Genomic DNA, 17,405 nt, shown 5'->3' with positions numbered 1-17,405 from the left:
TGACGTGTTCCATGTGTCGCAGCTCAAGAAGTGCCTCCGTGTGCCTGAAGAACAGACCAACTCCGAGCACATCGATTTACAGGAAGATCTGACTTATGTGGAGAAACCAGCACGGGTTCTGGAAACCAGTGAAAGGAAGACTCGGAACCGTGTCATCAGATTCTGCAGAGTTCAGTGGAGTCACCACTCAGGAGAAGAAGCGACATGGGAAAGAAGAGATGAGCTCAAGGCCGCCCATCTGCACCTCTTCGCCAGCACCTCCGAATCTCGGGGTCGAGATTCCGTTTAAGGGGTAGGATTGTCACACCCGGAGTTTTATCCCAAGCCTAAATTCGTAAAAGAAATTCGTAAATAATAATTGGCTTAATTAACTCATGAAAAATCCCTCTAAAGAAATTAATTTAATTAAATCGAGGTTCGCAAATCGATTAACAGGATTTAAACTCAAATTGCAAAAGTATAAAATTTGGCCAAACAAATTAATTTAAAATTCGGCAAAAGTGGGGCTTTCCTATTTCCCTCTTTTTTCCTTTCTTTTTCCCTTCCTTCTCAAATTGGGCTGAAGTCAATTTTCCTCTTTTCTTCTTTTTCCTTTTCCTTTTTCTCCCTCTCTCTTTTTCTTCTTTTTCTTTTTCATTTTTTCCCTCCTCCTCCTCGGCCGGCCCAGCCCACCCAGCTAGCTAGCCGAGCCGGCCCATCCCCTCTCCTCCCCTCCGCGCGCGCTCCCCCTCCTCCATCCGTCTGGGCCACCGGCCCATTTGCCCGCGCACCGCGCCCACCCGCGCAAGTCTGCCTCCCCTCCCTTGGCCGGCTGGACCGAGCCACGCCACTCCGCCGCCGACTCCAACTCCTCCGCCGCAACTGCCGCCGCCGAATCCGGCTCACCGCCAACTCGGTCTCCTCCCCAACGGCCGCCCGCCCTAGCCGGCGCCTTCTCCATAAAACCCCCTCGTTCGTGCGCCGCCGTCACCCCTTTCAACACGTCCCGAGCCGCCGCCGCGCCCCGTCGTCTCACCGTCGTCGGCCGATCTCACTGCTGAACGCCGCAAGCCGCCGCTCGACCGCGTCACCACCTCCGCCTCGCCCTCGCCGACGCACCGCCGTCTCCATCGCCGCCGGTGAGCACTTCCCCTCCTCCCTCTCCTGTTCCCTCCACCGTCGCCGCCGTGCCCTCGCCGCGACGTCGTTGCCGGGCGCCGCGAGTCGCCGGTCGTCGCCGCCGCGCCATCACCCGCCATCCTCGTCGCCTCGCCGTCATCGCCGTTCGCCGTCGGAGCGCGACCGCCATCCGCCGCGGCGCCGTCGCCGCCATGCGGCCGACCGTCGTCGTGCCGTTGTCGCGCCTTGACGCTGGCTGTCTGCCGCCGTCGCCCCTCCCCGTCGCTCGCGCTGTCGTCGCCGTGCGCCACCGCCGACCGGACGTCGTTTTCCGCCGCTCGCCGGACCGGTCGCCACCCCCCTTCTCCCCGGCCGCGCTCACCTCCCCCTCCTCTCTGTTCCAAGGCCGCTGACAGGCGGGCCCTAGCCGTCAGCCCGACCGACCCCCCCTCTCCTCTCTCCTCCCCTCGGGCCCGATGGTCAGCCCCTCCTCCCCTCTCTCCCTCACCGACAGGTGGACCCCACCTGTCAGCGCCGCCTCCCTCCCTCGCTGACGTCAGCAACCCTATTAATTGCGCAATAATTGTTTTAGGACTTTTCTGTTTAGTTAAAAAACCAGAAAACTTCTAAAATTCATAAGTAATTCATCTAGTCTCCGTTTAGGTCCATTCAAATTTCATTAAATTCATAAAATTGTCAAGAATCCATTAAAATACTTTCTTTTACTGTTTCAATAGAGTTTGTGCCTGTTTTATTTATTTTTGTGCTTTGTTGCTTAGATTCGGACCCCACCGAAGAACCAGTTTACTTCGAGATCGTCACCGAAGTACCCGAGGGGCTAGAGCAAGGCAAGTGGCACTCATTTTTGATCATATTGAACCTATTATTGTAAATTCCCCGTTTTATTTATTCAAATATCCATTGTTTTAATTGAAGTATTTACTGTATTTATTTCTCGGGTAATCCTTATTATTATGCCGTTGATTATCCAACTTTATTCATGTAAGACCAGGGATAACTTGACTAGAGTTAGGCCTAGGTTAATTCTTAGCCGTGCTTAGATCAAGTAGCTCATGGGATCATTTAATAATCATGTTTAGCTCAGAATAGCTGTAATAATGATTCATCACCCGGTTCGGGTTAATGGCAACTAAAATATTGATAATGGTGAGCTGTGGGTGCATGGTTTTGAGAGTCGCACCCATGGCAATTAAGGACCGGTTCACGGGAAACCCTAGAAGTAATTAAGTGCTAACCACATGCCGAATGGGTAAGGTGGGATCTAGAGCATGGCTTCGAACTATTTGACATACCAAGGCAAGGGTAGGCGTGATGGAGTATGGACGGGCAATCGTGGTGTAACGAAAGCCTCTACTGCTTCCGGATCTACCAAGGCACAAGAGGGGACTGCCCGACTTGGTGTAAAGGAGGGGGTGAAACCTGAAGTGTGGTACGATTAAATAGGGAGGGTTATGTGACGGGTCCTATCACGGTCTCCTTTCCGGTATGCCATGGTGGTATGTCGGCGCATGTTCAGGTGTAGTGGAGTCGTGTCTTGTGGATGTAGTAGTACACCTCTGATAAGAGTATAACCTATTCGAATAGCCGTGTCCACGGTTACGGGCAAACTCACAGCTTCACTGTGATTAGTGAACCTTTAATGACCTGGGTAAACTGGTTTTCACTTGGGACTACTGCAACGTGGTGTAACGTTGAGTAGTGGTTGGGCCCGTCGCAACGTGGTATAACGTTGGACAGTGTTGTGGTATTTTTACAACCGTTATTTACTTATCCTTTAATGTATTTAATTACCTTTATTCGGTTTATTCTCTGTTTTTTTAAGTGCTGCTTTATTGCAACTAACCCAAAGCATGTCCTTGATGATCCTTATGCATCATTTATTACCCTCTTTTCCGGGCTATTTATTGAGTACGGTGGTTTGTACTCAGCCTTGTCCAATTTCCCCCTTCAGAGTTAGAAGTTGAGTCCGATGGAGAAAACTCTCTGGAGTGAGCTGGCCTACCGTCGAAGCTTTGCCTGTGGACTGGAGCCGTACCCGCTGGAGCTAGTCTACCTTTCTTTCTGCTGCATTTTCGTTAGAATAAGTGTTATTTTCAGTTGTTTCTAAGAATGATGGTTATGTAATCAACATTGTCTTTTTTGTATCCTGGCTGGTCCTGGACAGGGATTTCAATACACAATTAAGTTCAGAAATAATTCGTGTGAGAAATTTCTGGGCGTGACAGTGTCCAAATATTGATGGTTTAACATATATAAAAAATAATGTAAATATGTAAAAAAAATAAGTTATAATTAAAAAATATTTGCAATAAATTCAATCATAACAGAATGAATAATAATTATATATTTTCTAAAATAAGATGAATAATAAACGTGTAGTAAAAAATCAACAATATTATATATTGATATACGGAGAGAATATTAGGTTGATATCAATGTTATAGCTGGCAGCTGATAAAATATGATTCATGCCCGGTTTAGTTCCAAAAAATTTTCGCGTTTACGAGTCGCATCGAATTTTTGGACACATGTACAAAACATTAATATAGTTAAAAAATAACTAATTGCATAGTTTGGATGATATTTTCGAGACAAACCTTTTGAGCCTAATTATCCTATGATTAACCATAACTGCTACATAACTGTTAGAGTAACTTATATGTGCTAATGACAGATTATTCATGGTTAAAAAATTTATCTTGTGGTTTCCCGTCACCCTATATAATTAATTTGTTAATTACTAAAATAGCCTTTCGATATTCGGTCAAACGTCCAATATAATATTTAACCCAAAAAATTTCGTGAATTAAACTACTCCCTCTATTTCACAACGTAAAACTTTCTAGCCTTACCTAAATTCATACTAATAAATTTAGACATATATATAAATTATATACATTTATTAATTAATGAATTTAAACCAGACTAGTACGCCATGCAACAGAAATAATATGTCTTATTTTTCTTCGAAAAACGAATAACCAGCCAATGAAAGAACCGCACGGCCCTTGACCGAAGCTCCATTCCAAGGATTCTAGAACCTACGGCCACACCACGGAAGGCCCTAAACAAGAGAGTGAGCCATACATCCAACGGCCCAGAAGATTTTCCAAGCGATCTTCTCCTCCATCCACCGTTTTTCGTCGTCCCTACAGAAAATATTACTAAAAAGGGCCTCTTTCGTGTAAGCCGAGCCCTCCACGAGCGCGTGCCGTCCGCCCGTATCGTTGCCTCCGCCTCTCCTAGGGTTTTAGCCCGCACCCTCCCCTCCCCTCCCCTCCCGCCGCACCCCTCCGCCTCCTCCTCCTCCTCCCTCACGCATCGCTCGCCGCCCTAATCCCCTTCCACCACCAGCCCGGCCGGGGGGGCGAACGAGCGGCGGCGCGGGCGGGGATGGACCGGTACCAGAGGGTGGAGCGGCCCCGGCCCGAGTCGGCCATCGAGGAGAACGAGATCCGCATCACCGCGCAGGGGCTCATCCGCAACTATGTCTCCTACGCCACGTCCCTCCTCCAGGTGCGTCCCGCGCGCCGCCCCCGTCTCCCCCCTTTGTCTGTGGCTCCGAGCGTGCGTGTGGGCGTGGATTCGAATCAGCCGCGTTGGTGTAAGAGTGAGAGGGGGGAGTTGGGTGTGAGGGATGTAGTGGTGGACCCGGTGCTAGTTTTGTGCGGAGAGATCAGGCCATTCGAACGGCTAGTTTTGTGTGGGTTGATGGCGATGTTGCGACTTCATCCCATGTGGTTTCAGATGTGAGGTGTTGATGGGTTAAATTTGCCCTCTTGAAGGTGACTGATAGGTTACTTATTTACTGTCTTTTATGGTGTTGTGATGCATATGGAAAGAAATGTTGAACAGGTGTGGTTTAGCTGTTAATTCACTGGAAAACCGATTTTGCCCAATCCGATGTTGAGATTTTGCCATTCTTTTCCAGTGGGTAAATCTTGAATGAAGCTCAATATGCGAGCTTGATGATGTGATAGTGCAAGTATCGAGAATGTAAATGCAGTTAGTAGGGCTAGCTTGTATAATGGTAATATGATGACATTTATATTCCTAATATTGAGGTTGTATGGTCTGAGTACACCACAGAGAAACGTGAAGATATCTTGGTATAGTATCAAGGATATCAATGCAGCTATCCATGCATATCTGAAGAGTTTTGTGGTTATAGTTTCTAATCGCCGTATAGGTGTGAAAATGTATTCCCTGGTTCCTAAGTTGATTGCAATGCTAAATTAGTTCCAACTTAAAACCATGCATCTGTGTTGTGTTTGGGGGGGGGGGGGATTTTTCTTGTTTGTTGTTGTTAATCAATATGGGGGGAAGTAAGAAGTACATGATTTGACTTCAGCTGCTGGCCATTTGATAAAATACACGTCACTTAAATGCTAGGTTATACATTTACCTGTATTATTTAATATCTGTACTTTCGTTGGAGAGCTGAACATTTTTGTTGTTGTGTCTTGCTCATACCCATTAGAACTCAAAGCTAATTTGTTAAAATGTCTTAGTTTGTTTAATCGTTAGTATATAGTTAAGCTTTGTTGAGCTCTTGTTTACTAGTTTCATATTGTGCTAATATCGTGTTCTGGGATTCATCTTCTGTTGCTTCATCAAATCTTGTTTTTATTTTTAATCAGGATCGGAGGATTAAAGAGATTGTTCTGAAGGCCATGGGACAGGCAATCAGCAAGTCTGTTGCTGTTGCAGAGATTATTAAGGTGATTCTTCATTTTTTTTCTCATGGGTCATTATATCTTATGTGACATTATCTGATTGCTCTCATGAAAACAGAAAAGAGTCCCTGGGCTTTATCAAGATACCAACATCAGTTCTGTCAGCATTACTGATGTCTGGGAACCTATCGAAGAAGGCCTTGTTCCGTAAGATTATTCTATCCACTGTACCATTTTCCTACTGCATACTCTACATTATTCTGTTGGATTGCTAACTCTTAATTTGATGTGTACCAATTTTGCAGACTAGAGATGACTCGTCATGTTTCGATGATTTCAATTACATTATCTCCCAGAGACCTGGACAAGAACTCTCCTGGGTAATTAAGAAGCATATATTCATTAACTTCTTAATTTTCTAGGTTATGAACATAAATTGCCATTCGGTACATAGAAAATACATGTTTGGAATATTAACATGCTATTTTTATAGGTATCAAACCCCAGTTTATGTTGAACAGCCCAGGCAACAGCAACGCCTCCAGCAGGCACCACCACCGCAGCGCCAAGTTCGCCAACCACCACCTGATTATGAAGGTATGGTAGGAGTGATTGGCACAAATTTTGGTACTTCTGTTCAAACTTCTGATAATTTCTGCTTTGTTAGACTCCTACGTCCGGGGTCGTGGCAGAGGAAGGGGTCGTGGACGTGGAAGGGGTTGGGGTAGAGGAGGCTATGGTGGTTATGGCGGATATGCTAACAATCAAGGTGGGTACAACCAAGGTGGTGGGTACTACGATAACCAGGGAGGATATGGTGGCTATGATAACCAGGGAGGGTATGGTGGCTATGATAATCAAGGGGGGTATGGTGGTGGTGGTGGTGGTGGTGGCGGTGGATATGGCTACAACCAAGGCAGATATGGAAACTATCAAGGTATTGAACGGCATATTCTGCAGTTGAAATTTTAATCCTCTTTGTTTAAGAAATCTTGAATACCCACTTATCTTAATTTGTTCAAACAGAAAATGGTGGATATAACCGAGGACGGGGTGGCATGCGTGGGAGGGGCAATTGGAATTACCGTGGTGGTATGTCTTGTGTTTTCTGAATACTTCAAATGTTTTACTTAATATCACGTATTCATGCTTTACAATCTGTGTAGCATGAGCCTTACGCACCAAGACACCACCTTAACTTAATCTGGTTAAAAGCCATTGTAGATTTATAACATATAAACAAATCCTAACTCTGACAACCCTCACGAGCACACTCAGCAATTCCTAACAATGATTGGGTTCTACTTAATTTCTCCTGAAAGCATACAGTAAATATATATTGGTAGTTCTAAGGTGGGCCTATGAAATTTTATACAATTTGTTTGTTTTTATTTATTCTAAGGGTAGTGTAACCAAAGAACTGACTTTTTTTGTGTCCAAGTATAAGATCATTCTCTCGACACACAAACAACTTTTCTGTTACCTTTTTATCATTCCTGTTGTCTTTCCATGCTGATTATTGACTGTTTCATGTTAAAATATTGCCTGTGTTTAAAAAATCGTGCACATCTTGACAATTTATTAGGGAAGTACTTACATGATGCCTGAGTATATCCATATAACTGATGTGAATTTCATTGTCTGCAAAACACAGGGTATGAGCGTGGCAGAGGTGGCGGTTTCCCTGGTGGAAGGGGATATGGTGGTCGTGGACGGGGAAGAATGGGCGGCCGTGGTGGACGAGGAAACTGAGGCGCAATGAGCAGGTGGTGGGAGAATCCAGGGGCTACTGGTGATATTAAGTGCATGCTTTATTAATATCAGGGGAAGAAGTTATCTATTATGTGTTGGGAGCCCTCATACTTGGTTTGTTGTTTTCCCTGAGCGCGAGGTTTGGTTGTGAGCATAATGCCTTTTCCAAGGTATCCTTTAGTCTTTCAATGTTCAGGTATCATCCTGTAGTCATCAGCTTTCAGTGTTGGTTATCAGCAGCTGGCGAGTTTTGCTTGTTTTCCCAATGGTCAATGAATGCTGAGCATGCCTCTATGTTCATGCCCGTCGTATTTGCCTCATGAAACTCTCTTATTAAATTGTTCATTCTATTTGTGCAGTTTTGCTTTAATAATGCCTTGCTCCTTTTTCTTATACAAATGATCTAACTTCATCAATGATATCACTTCGCCTCCGTGTTTAAAACGTGCGTTCAACTGAACATCAGACATGTAGCAATTAGCCCTTTGATAACCTGCTAAATAGAGAATGCTGTTCACAATGCAACACCTACCTGATTAATCTCAAAATTTGTTGAATGGATCACCTGAGAATACATGGAAACAGATATCTACCTTTTTACTCGTATTGTTTTCATGTTGACGTGAATTCTAGATAAAAACTAGTATAAATATTTAAAAGGGAAAGTTTTAAACCACTCCTTCCTTTTCCTATAAGTCGATTTGTTTGTAAATGCCTTCTAATTTATTTTGGTTTGAAATTACCTTCTATTGTGGCTACTCACATCCTCCCTTTGATTTTTTTTATTTGACGTTTTTTTATTTGACGTCGTTGATTTTTTTAATCTAAGTTTGACTTTTATCTTATTTAAAAAATTTATATATTTATTGACTATTTTATTATAATTTGATTTATTACTAAAATAACTTTTAAGTGTGATTTATAATTTTTTATATTTTAACAAAATTTTTAAATAAGACAAAGGGTTAAACATAAATAAAAAAGTTCACTAGACATGTTTATCCACAAGCTGAATGGATTGTTCATTCTGTGTTTCTTAGCAAGAATTAATATTAGCAAATAAGTAATAGATGATCATGTTTGTTCGTACACGTAAATAAGACCAATGGTTAAACTTCATATAAAAATCTCAGTCCTACATTTAAATATAAAATAATAAATCAAAAAGTCCTATATAATTTTAAATGAAGATGGTACTTCTTCCATTCTAAAATAATCATATTTTTATTTACTCCGCGTGTATCAATAAAAAAACACTGCTAGTCCATCATCTATTTTATCAAGTTATATCTAATCCATCATTTTTATCTAGTTATAATGTGCTTGTTTTCTAATTTTGCAAACTCCGTCATTCCCATCTTTTCACTTCTGCTATGCTTATGTCAAAATTTAAATTGTTTAACTTTAATATTTATATAAAATTTTTACTCATAATTTATTTTTTATTTGTAAATAGATGGTTTGGTTTTTCCGTAACAATCACCCCTTTATACAATGACACTTCAACTTATTTAAAAATATGGTGCGGCAAATATGGTTTTGTTTTTGGGATGAGGACAGTATTAAACTAACCTTCTGATCAAGCAATTATCTGACACTGGTATGTACACATCTAACTAAACTAATATTTTTCATTTAAAAGATAATCTACACTTTTCATCAAAGATCAAGAGATTAAGCAACAAGTGCAAACACGCACTGCGTAGAATACTCCACGAGACCACGAGCTGTGAAAACGCCTTGGAGATTTGGAGGCGAGGCGGGAAGCGAACAGCCGCGCGCGCCGGGCGGGAGCATGCGGCCGTACATCCCCAAGCAAACCTTCGCATTCTGCCACTCCCTCCTCTCCTCGCGCCTCCTCCTCCTCCTCCCATCCCCCGCCGCCGCCGGCGCCGCGCCGGCGCCGCACTTGCCCGTGCAGGCGCTCCTCACCACAGCCGGCCTCCTGCCGCGGCACCCCGATCTGTCCCTCGTCGCGCTCAACTCGCTCCTCCGCGTGCTCTCCCGACGCGCCGCCTCCCCGGCCCACCCGATGCTCGCGCTCCGCCTCCTCGTGCGCATGCTCTCCCCCGGTTCTCCCCTCCCGTCGCCTGACCACCTCTCGTTCCCTTTCGCGCTCTCCGCTGCGGCGGCCGCCGCCCCGCCCCTCGGGGACCAGCTCCACGCGCTCGTCGTCAGGAACGGGCTCTTCCCGTCCGACCACTACGTCACCACCGCGCTGCTGCAGCTCCACGCGCCCCGCCCGGACGACGCGCGAAGGGTGTTTGATGAATTGCCCCGTCGGGAGGCTATACATTATGATCTTGTGATCGGCGCGTACGCGCGCGCGGGGATGGCGGCGGAGGGGCTCGGGGTGTTCAGGGCCATGTTCGCGGACGGGGTGTTGCCGGACGCCGTCGTGCTGACGACGGCCATCGCGGCGTGCGCGCAGGCTGGCGCGCTGGAGTGCGGGGAGTGGATGCACCGGTACGTGGAGAGGACCGCGCCGGGGCTGCTCGGGGACGCGTTCGTCGGGTCGGCGCTGGTGAGCATGTACGCCAAGTGCGGCTGCCTGGAGCAGGCGGTGCGGGTGTTCGACGGCATGCCGGAGCGGAACGACTACGTCTGGGGCACCATGGTCGGCGCGTTCGCGGTGCACGGCATGGCAGAGGAGGCCGTGGCGTGCCTGGACAGGATGGCGAGAGAGGACGGCGTGCGGCCGGACGGCGTGGCGGTGCTCGGAGCGCTGTCCGCGTGCGCGCACGCCGGCAAGGTGGAGGACGGGCTCAGGCTGCTCAAGGAAATGCGCCGCCGGTACGGCGTCGCGCCGGGACACGAGCACTACAGCTGCACGGTCGACATGCTCTGCCGGGTCGGCCGGCTGGAGGACGCGGTGGCGCTTATCAAGACAATGCCGATGGCCCCGCTCACCTCCGTCTGGGGCTCGGTCCTGACAGGCTGCCGTATATATGCCAACGTGGAGCTGGCGGAGGTGGCGGCCGGCGAGCTCGCCAAGCTCGGCGCTGGCGCCGACGAGGGCGTCTACGTGCAGCTCTCCAACATCTACCTCGACGCGAACCGGAAGGACGACGCGCGGAGAGTCCGGAAGCTGATCGGCAGCCGAGGCATCAGGAAGGTCCCCGCGTACAGCGCGGTAGAGGTCGACGGCGAGGTGAGCTCCTTCGTCGCCGACGACCAGGCGCACCCACAGCGCGTGGAGATATGGGGGGTGCTCGGGTTGCTCTCCGACCAGATGGGACGGGAGCCGGACGAAGAGAACTTGGCAATGCTGTCCTGACAGGAATAGAATGGAGAAATGCAGGGAACCAAATTGATTTGACTCGACTATTTTTTTTAAGAACTGATTTGCCTCCAGGTTGAGGTTGATTAATGCAAGCTCAGATTGCAGCTGGTATTTATGGAGGGATGCAATCGTTTAGCAGCTGAGTGGTTATTACGAACACATTCCGATCGAGAAGAATTCGAAGAAAATAACATAATTTTTGTTGCAAGAATGAACATTTGTTGTTTTCTGAACGCAAAAAATTTTGTTTATGTGCCTTAGTTTCGAAGTTACTACAAAATTCCGAGATAAATGAATACTCCTTCCGTCCTTAATTATTTGGCATAATGACTTTTGACACATGTTTAATAGCTCGTTTTATTATTATTTTATGTAAAATATGCATAAAAGTATATGTAACAATTAATAAAACGATATAAAAATAATTAATAATTATGTAATTTTTTAAATAAAACAAATAGCCAAATGTTTATAAAAAAATCAACGGTGTTTAACATTATACAGTATCAAATATTTAGAGACGAAAAGAGTGAGAAATTAGAGTTGTATTTTTAATTAACTTTATGTGCTGGATTGAGCTAGGCTCGCAGGCTGCAACATCGAACGGCCCTTCACAATGCACACAGCTCAGAGCTAACACGAACTCATAATGTGTATAACAGCAAAACACAGGTATAGTAGCACAAACTCCAAGACACAATGTATGTATAACATATGAGATCATATATTAGTATTTTATAAATAACTATGGTATGAATTGATTATTAGATTGACTATAGATAAATTAGAGCTTAGAGCTAGTAGTTGGCTATTCTATTGAACTTGCTCTAAGAACATCTAATCCATCCATTTTGATCCAGAATGCAAAGAACGCATCCTATCGAACACTTCTAGACAGAAGGTGGACACTCATCATCTGGGTCAAAATCCAGTCGCTTGCTCGCTCTAATATACACAAGAGAACATTTTGCACTACGCAAACAACAAATACTCTTAGCATAACCGATGATACATAGTTTACATATGGAAAATTTGCTCAGCGACAAGGTATGACAAAACTGGCGCAATGATGAGTCCACTAAATTTCGTACGCTAAAAAAGAATACAGCGAGGCTAACCAAGGAACAATAACGATTTGACAACATTAACCCACATTAGTTCCTATAACTTCAGCAGACATTGTGTGCTGCTAGATGTTGAAACCACTTACCAAACTTGAGATGATGTATGACATTTCACAGCTTGGGTGAAGACAGAAGAATGGGTTGCCTGTCAACGAGTACCAAAAGTTGAGATGTGCCACGAAGGCATGGATCATGTACCGTATATATGTCTATGAACTGGTGCGCCAAACCCTTCGACTACATCCATCCATCTCTTCTCTACCATTAGAACAGAGTTGTCTAATAGGTGGCCAACGAATAGCACTGGATCTTTAAACGCAAAGAAATCAAAGTTATTCCTTATCTCTTGCCTCGGTTCTTCTTCTCGTCCCTTCCGCTTAAGCTTTTTATTTGAACTCTTTTGAGAGTCTGTCTTTTCAGCTGGTACAAGTGCACCATTTGGCAATTGACCATCCTGAACAACTGGTAATCCAAAATCAATAAAACACATTGCTCTGCAAGGAAAAGGAAAAAAACAATGTATTCTTAGTATCATTTCAATTATCTGGCAATAAAACAAATAAGTTGAAAAATGATCGCATGTATATGCCAAATTCCTATCAGATTAAAATTCTGAAGGAATCACTAGGTACTAAAAACAGTCTATCAGGTAAAAAAATCCATGGACTAGTTAGTCTAGGACATTAAAATAACGGAGGTATGAGAAGACAATTGAAATGCAACAATTGAAGGTTACCTTGCACTGTAAAGGACAACTGAAGATGAACTTAGTGGAGGAAATGACAGGCCAATGACCTCTCCAGGAAATTCTTGGAATCTTCTGGGCAAGTGATGGGTGTGCCGCTTGGACCAGTCACCTAACTGTTTCGCCTCTACATCAAACACATACACCTCATTCTTTGATGTTGTAATGATGAGGGCATTGTTCTTAGGACAAAAGCCACCAGATGTAACAGACCCATCGTTCATTCTAGGTATGAACCAGTGTTGCCTGCAATAGAAGGAAATGTTTAGTTCTGTCAAAAACATGGTTTCACATACCTAATTATGCAAACTAACAGGAAAAAGGGACTGGAAATTTTTTTATAAAAAAAGAGGATTTTGCAAGATTAAAACCAATACCCCCTCCCCATCCCAAAATAAATCAATTTCTAGAGTTCAAAGTGTCCCAAAATAAATCGACTTTTTACCTTCTTACCTCGGACCACAAATCAAGAAATTTTATCTCATCAATACCCCTTACCTACCCACCCAACAATACTATTATTTTTCTATTAATGAGGGGTATTATTGACTTCTGCTGAACTCCTTAATGCGGCTGGGATTATAGGATTTCTCTTCTTTTGAGACAGGGGGAGTATGCTATTACTACAGACCTAATGCCCATCAGGATTACTCACAGGTAATGAAATTGGCACAAGACAAACCTATTGACCCAATGTTAAAATACAAATTCAAGACACCCACAAGGAATCAAATCATTAGGAAGAATACCTTTCCACCTCAAGATTAAATATGTAAATATCCCCAGAACAGTTAACTGCAGCCAGCCACTGTCCATCTGCACTCAGGAACATTTTTGTAACAGGTGGCTCTTTGGAAGAAGTTCCATCCATTTTCCTCATAGGCTGGAAGACATTTGAAATTTCCCTGGTGGCAATGTCTACAACCTGCTTGGTGAACGGAAAACATTAGCTTTTAAAAATAGCAGAGAATATAGAGAATCTTTGTACACAGTTTATCCTATCACTGGCTTATTTGATGATCAATAACACTTGAATTATAAAGATCATTGATCTCCAGCCAATTTTGTGTTATACCATAATATGCACACACACATAAAAAAAACCTGAACAACAATGGGTAATGTTCAAAAAGACTGATTAGTGCATGCCATTTAAATGTGCAGCAGGTAATGCTTGTATTTAATTGTCTAAAGAGTGCATCATTTTCCACTGAATACTAGGAGTGTTTCACAGATAACATTTTATCAGCACTTACATAAATCTTTCCATCACGGCCAGCTAATATCAAATTGGACGAGTCAATGGAGAACAGCATACACTGAGAATACGGCAATCCCTTTGGCAGCTCTAGCTTGTCTAGAGTAAATTTTTTTCCACCCTTATGTCTTAGTGCAAAAAGACAGGGTTTCACGGAATCTGAATAGGCCAACAAAGTTCCATTGGTTGAGGCAGCACTGGAAATGATTTTTCGGGATCCCTTGCTTTTCAGACGTGCAAGGTGTCTTACTGTTGCATCTCCTCTGGAAGAGGTGCTTGGAGTCAACTTGTTCTGAACTACCACAAGTAAGACATCCAGCCAGTTGGCAGACTGAACAAGCATAACAGAATCTCCATTAACTATGCTCTCTCTTGCCAGGTTAATCAAAGGGCGTTGAGGTGCAGGGCAAAAGTTATGAGGTGCAAACTGAGTAAACTCCCTTGCAGAATAAGCAAATAGCTTAGTGTCATCGCCACCAGAAATAAGCATTGGAACACCCAGATGTGCCCACTTGTGGTAGCTGAACTCAACCGGCTTTACCCGCCGACGAATCTTCTTTGTCTTTTCCTCTGGTAAAGCATCTAGGAACAAGAGAACACAAATTATTCAATGTAGGATCAAAAGGAAGCAAGTTTAGTAAATGGCGAACCACTGAGTAAACACAAACCTTCTCTACAAATTGGTACAGCCATGGTCAACGCCCTTACATCATGAGTATGGGATCTTACATATCCCACATAGACCCACTTGTGCACTTGCTCTTTGGCCTCATTTTTATCAGCACTGAGCTCATCTTTTGATACTTTGTACAAAATTACCTAGAAATCAATGAAAATTAGAAGGTTTTAGATTCATCACATGGCAATACTTGTAAAAATAACTACAAATTCAACAGTTCCCTTTCTGTGTTTTATACACAAGGAACTAACAGATTTCAAGAAAATCAATATAAGCATGGGAACATAAGGACATAAAGTTTTTCCACAAGAGAATCCACCTAATAATCGTTTCAGTAATACTACCAACCTGCCCATCAGACCCAGCAGAAAATACCCTGTTCTGACCAGGCACAGTTGCTAGTGCATTCACATCGCCTTTATGGTAAGTATGAGCTTGCAAAAGAGTTCCATGTCGGCTGTCCCAAAACTGGACACTCCCAGAACTATCTCCACTAACAAGTGTTCCACACCTACACAACGGCAACAATAATCAAAAGCAGGATAAAAGGAGAAGACGAAATATTTGAGAAAAAAGTTGTCTCACCTAAGAAACAATAACGACCATATGCAAAGTTCATGTCCACTACCAGCGCCTCCCAATCCAGCAGTAATACGGTATTTCTCATAGAAAGAAGTGGAATCCCAGCATCTAATTAAACTGAAAGAAGCAATAAAGAATATCAAAAAAATTGAAGCCAAGAAGACACCCTCGTCACAATTTAACAGAAATCCATTAGGAATGCATAAAGTACCCATCACTGCTTCCAGAGAATATGAATTTGGAATCAATACTCCATGCCACGCTCAACATCCGCCCTGCGAGGAGGTGCTAAAAGAATTACCAGAGTTGAATTTCTTTATAATCTCTTTGGGTTCAGGAAAATCATTAAGACATACCGCTTACTCTCGGGAGAGATCTATAGTAAGTCAATGTGCCAGATTCAGGTACATTATAGAAGCGTATAGAACCATCATCACAGGCCAGGGCCAGACGCTGGAATTCGTTCACACGATATGGCAATCTTGTATTGGCAGAATCGCCTTCATCATCAGTGTTTTTGCCATCATCGATAGAACTTGAGTCAGAATCAGAGTGACCATTTGCATTGCCATTAGCAGTAAAATCTGAGTCTTTATTTTCAGAATCCATAAGATCAACTGAAGGTTCTATGGCCATTTGCCATATTGGTATCCCCACAGAATCTAGTACAGTCTACAAAATAAAATAGTAAAAACCCATGAGCGTCAGTATTATTAGCTTAATATGACTATAAGCTAGCAAAGGAACAGAAGTTATAAGCATACTAGACTTTTTTTTTTGGTGCAACATCTTGACTAATTATGTGTTGTTTTGGTCTACGAGTGTTGGATTATTATTTTTAAGATGTTAATATGCAGTCATGTAGCAATTGCATGGACGTTACCTTACAATCTTGTGTTTAAACTATAAGAATAATGTTGCCAGTTAAATTTTTACCACTAGTATTGTTTCTTTCCTCAACCTTCTCAAAAATGTCAACTGAAATTATTTCTTTTCTACATATAAAATTTAATTGACTTACAATTACTACAATGATAAAAAGAATAAGTATGCTAATGCAAAAGGTATGCAAGCATATTGAGAAAATAAATTGCACCCACATGTCAAGTATTGCGCTAGCACGTTCACTTCCCATTTCCCAAGTCTTTGTACTACATTGCACACATCTGCCAAGTTGATATACCACGAATGCAATTTACTCGTCCCCAAATCCAAACTTTACATATGAATTGACACGGAAATCCAGCATAAGCACACAAGGCTAGTCACCTTTTGCCGTAGGTGGAATAGATCCCACTCGGCCACTGATCCGTCGACGCTGGAAGAGAGCAGCCGCCCATTCGCACCGCTCCGCGCCCAGACCAGCGACGTGACCCTCGACTCGGCATCCCCCTGAATGGTCTGCACCCAGAAAACCTCCAAATCAGGTCAAGGTTTGCTCGCATAAACCGCGGAGCCACGGGGGTGGGAGTTGGGGGTGGGGGCGGGAGCCGTACGAGCTGGTGGTGCCACCCGACGGAGCCGGGGGAGACGAGCCAGAGCTCGAGGGAGCCGTCGGCGCGCGCGGCGGCCACCTGGGACTTGCAGGGGGAGGCGGCGAGCGCGACGATGGGGGAGGGCGACCAGGCGACCGCGCCCCCGCCGCAGCGGTGGACGCGGAGCTTCTCCATCGACACCGGCGGCGGCAGGGGCCCGATGCGGCGATCCAGGCGTTCTAGAAGGTTCTGGGAGGGAAGGCGGGGGGTCGTCCTCCCCTCGGGGCGGCGCCACGATGGCGCGCGGAAGTTGGGGGGCGCAGAGGCGGCGAGGCGAGGGGAGGGGAGGGGAGGAGGCAGGTGGTCGAGGGAGGCGGCTCGCCGCTCGTTAGGGTTTTGAGGGCGAGGAGGCTGGCCAAGTAGGGTAGGGCGGGTTTGCTGCGTGCGGGCCACGTGGTATGAGGCTACCGATCGGCCTGCTCGAGTCGAGCCAGGGGACTCGGCCTGTGGGCTCGATTTTTTTGTCGGCTGCATCAGGTTGGGCCGGTGCTGGGCTCCGTTTTCCCTAGTAGCCACGATTACCGTTCAGGAGTACTAAAATTTACTGGTGGGAATCTTTTTTAACTTCATTACTAAAATTTTCAGGCGTACTAATATTTTGTCTTTTAGGATTCATAGAGTTTAATAATAAAACCTATATTCTTTTTCTATT

General features: G+C 44.6%; 3 protein-coding genes across 3 annotated transcripts; 2 read left to right on the top strand and 1 right to left on the bottom strand.

Annotated features, from left to right (window-relative positions):
- Window positions 1-4,324: 4,324 nt before the first annotated feature.
- LOC102708506 (ATP-dependent RNA helicase A-like) lies at window positions 4,325-7,910 on the top strand. The gene is made up of 8 exons (XM_006650488.3): window positions 4,325-4,635; window positions 5,760-5,840; window positions 5,914-6,002; window positions 6,101-6,175; window positions 6,289-6,392; window positions 6,463-6,732; window positions 6,822-6,887; window positions 7,450-7,910. Exons 1-8 carry the CDS (start codon window positions 4,513-4,515, stop codon window positions 7,545-7,547), a joined length of 906 nt encoding a protein of 301 aa, XP_006650551.1. The 5' UTR covers window positions 4,325-4,512; the 3' UTR covers window positions 7,548-7,910.
- A 1,376-nt stretch (window positions 7,911-9,286) lies between these two features.
- On the top strand, window positions 9,287-11,144 carry LOC102708226 (pentatricopeptide repeat-containing protein At3g28660-like). Its single transcript, XM_040522461.1, has one exon. The coding sequence runs from the start codon at window positions 9,343-9,345 to the stop codon at window positions 10,822-10,824; it is 1,482 nt and encodes a 493-aa protein (XP_040378395.1). The 5' UTR covers window positions 9,287-9,342; the 3' UTR covers window positions 10,825-11,144.
- Window positions 11,145-11,799: 655 nt separating this feature from the next.
- On the bottom strand, window positions 11,800-17,062 carry LOC102707944 (WD repeat-containing protein PCN). The gene is made up of 11 exons (XM_040521983.1): window positions 16,715-17,062; window positions 16,488-16,619; window positions 15,575-15,890; window positions 15,430-15,493; window positions 15,222-15,335; window positions 14,985-15,147; window positions 14,626-14,776; window positions 13,956-14,539; window positions 13,449-13,624; window positions 12,691-12,945; window positions 11,800-12,448 (listed from the first exon to the last, which is right to left on the bottom strand). Exons 1-11 carry the CDS (start codon window positions 16,886-16,888, stop codon window positions 12,145-12,147), a joined length of 2,433 nt encoding a protein of 810 aa, XP_040377917.1. The 5' UTR covers window positions 16,889-17,062; the 3' UTR covers window positions 11,800-12,144.
- Between the last annotated feature and the right edge of the window lie 343 nt (window positions 17,063-17,405).

The sequence above is a fragment of the Oryza brachyantha genome, chromosome 3, assembly GCF_000231095.2.
Source record: "Oryza brachyantha chromosome 3, ObraRS2, whole genome shotgun sequence".
NCBI classification, from domain to species: domain Eukaryota; kingdom Viridiplantae; phylum Streptophyta; class Magnoliopsida; order Poales; family Poaceae; genus Oryza; species Oryza brachyantha.
Note: the sequence above shows the minus strand (reverse complement) of the source record. Positions and strands in the feature narration are given on the sequence as shown.

Coding starts and splice junctions, on each gene's coding strand:
- LOC102708506 (XM_006650488.3), top strand. CDS start 4,513: ATGGACCGGTACCAGAGGGTGGAGCGGCCCCGGCCCGAGTCGGCCATC. Junction 5,841..5,913: donor CTGTTGCAGAGATTATTAAG/GTGATTCTTCAT, acceptor TCATGAAAACAG/AAAAGAGTCCCTGGGCTTTA. Junction 6,888..7,449: donor CAATTGGAATTACCGTGGTG/GTATGTCTTGTG, acceptor TGCAAAACACAG/GGTATGAGCGTGGCAGAGGT.
- LOC102708226 (XM_040522461.1), top strand. CDS start 9,343: ATGCGGCCGTACATCCCCAAGCAAACCTTCGCATTCTGCCACTCCCTC.
- LOC102707944 (XM_040521983.1), bottom strand. CDS start 16,888: ATGGAGAAGCTCCGCGTCCACCGCTGCGGCGGGGGCGCGGTCGCCTGG. Junction 13,625..13,955: donor GCCGTGATGGAAAGATTTAT/GTAAGTGCTGAT, acceptor TTCACCAAGCAG/GTTGTAGACATTGCCACCAG. Junction 12,449..12,690: donor GTTGTCCTTTACAGTGCAAG/GTAACCTTCAAT, acceptor TTTTCCTTGCAG/AGCAATGTGTTTTATTGATT.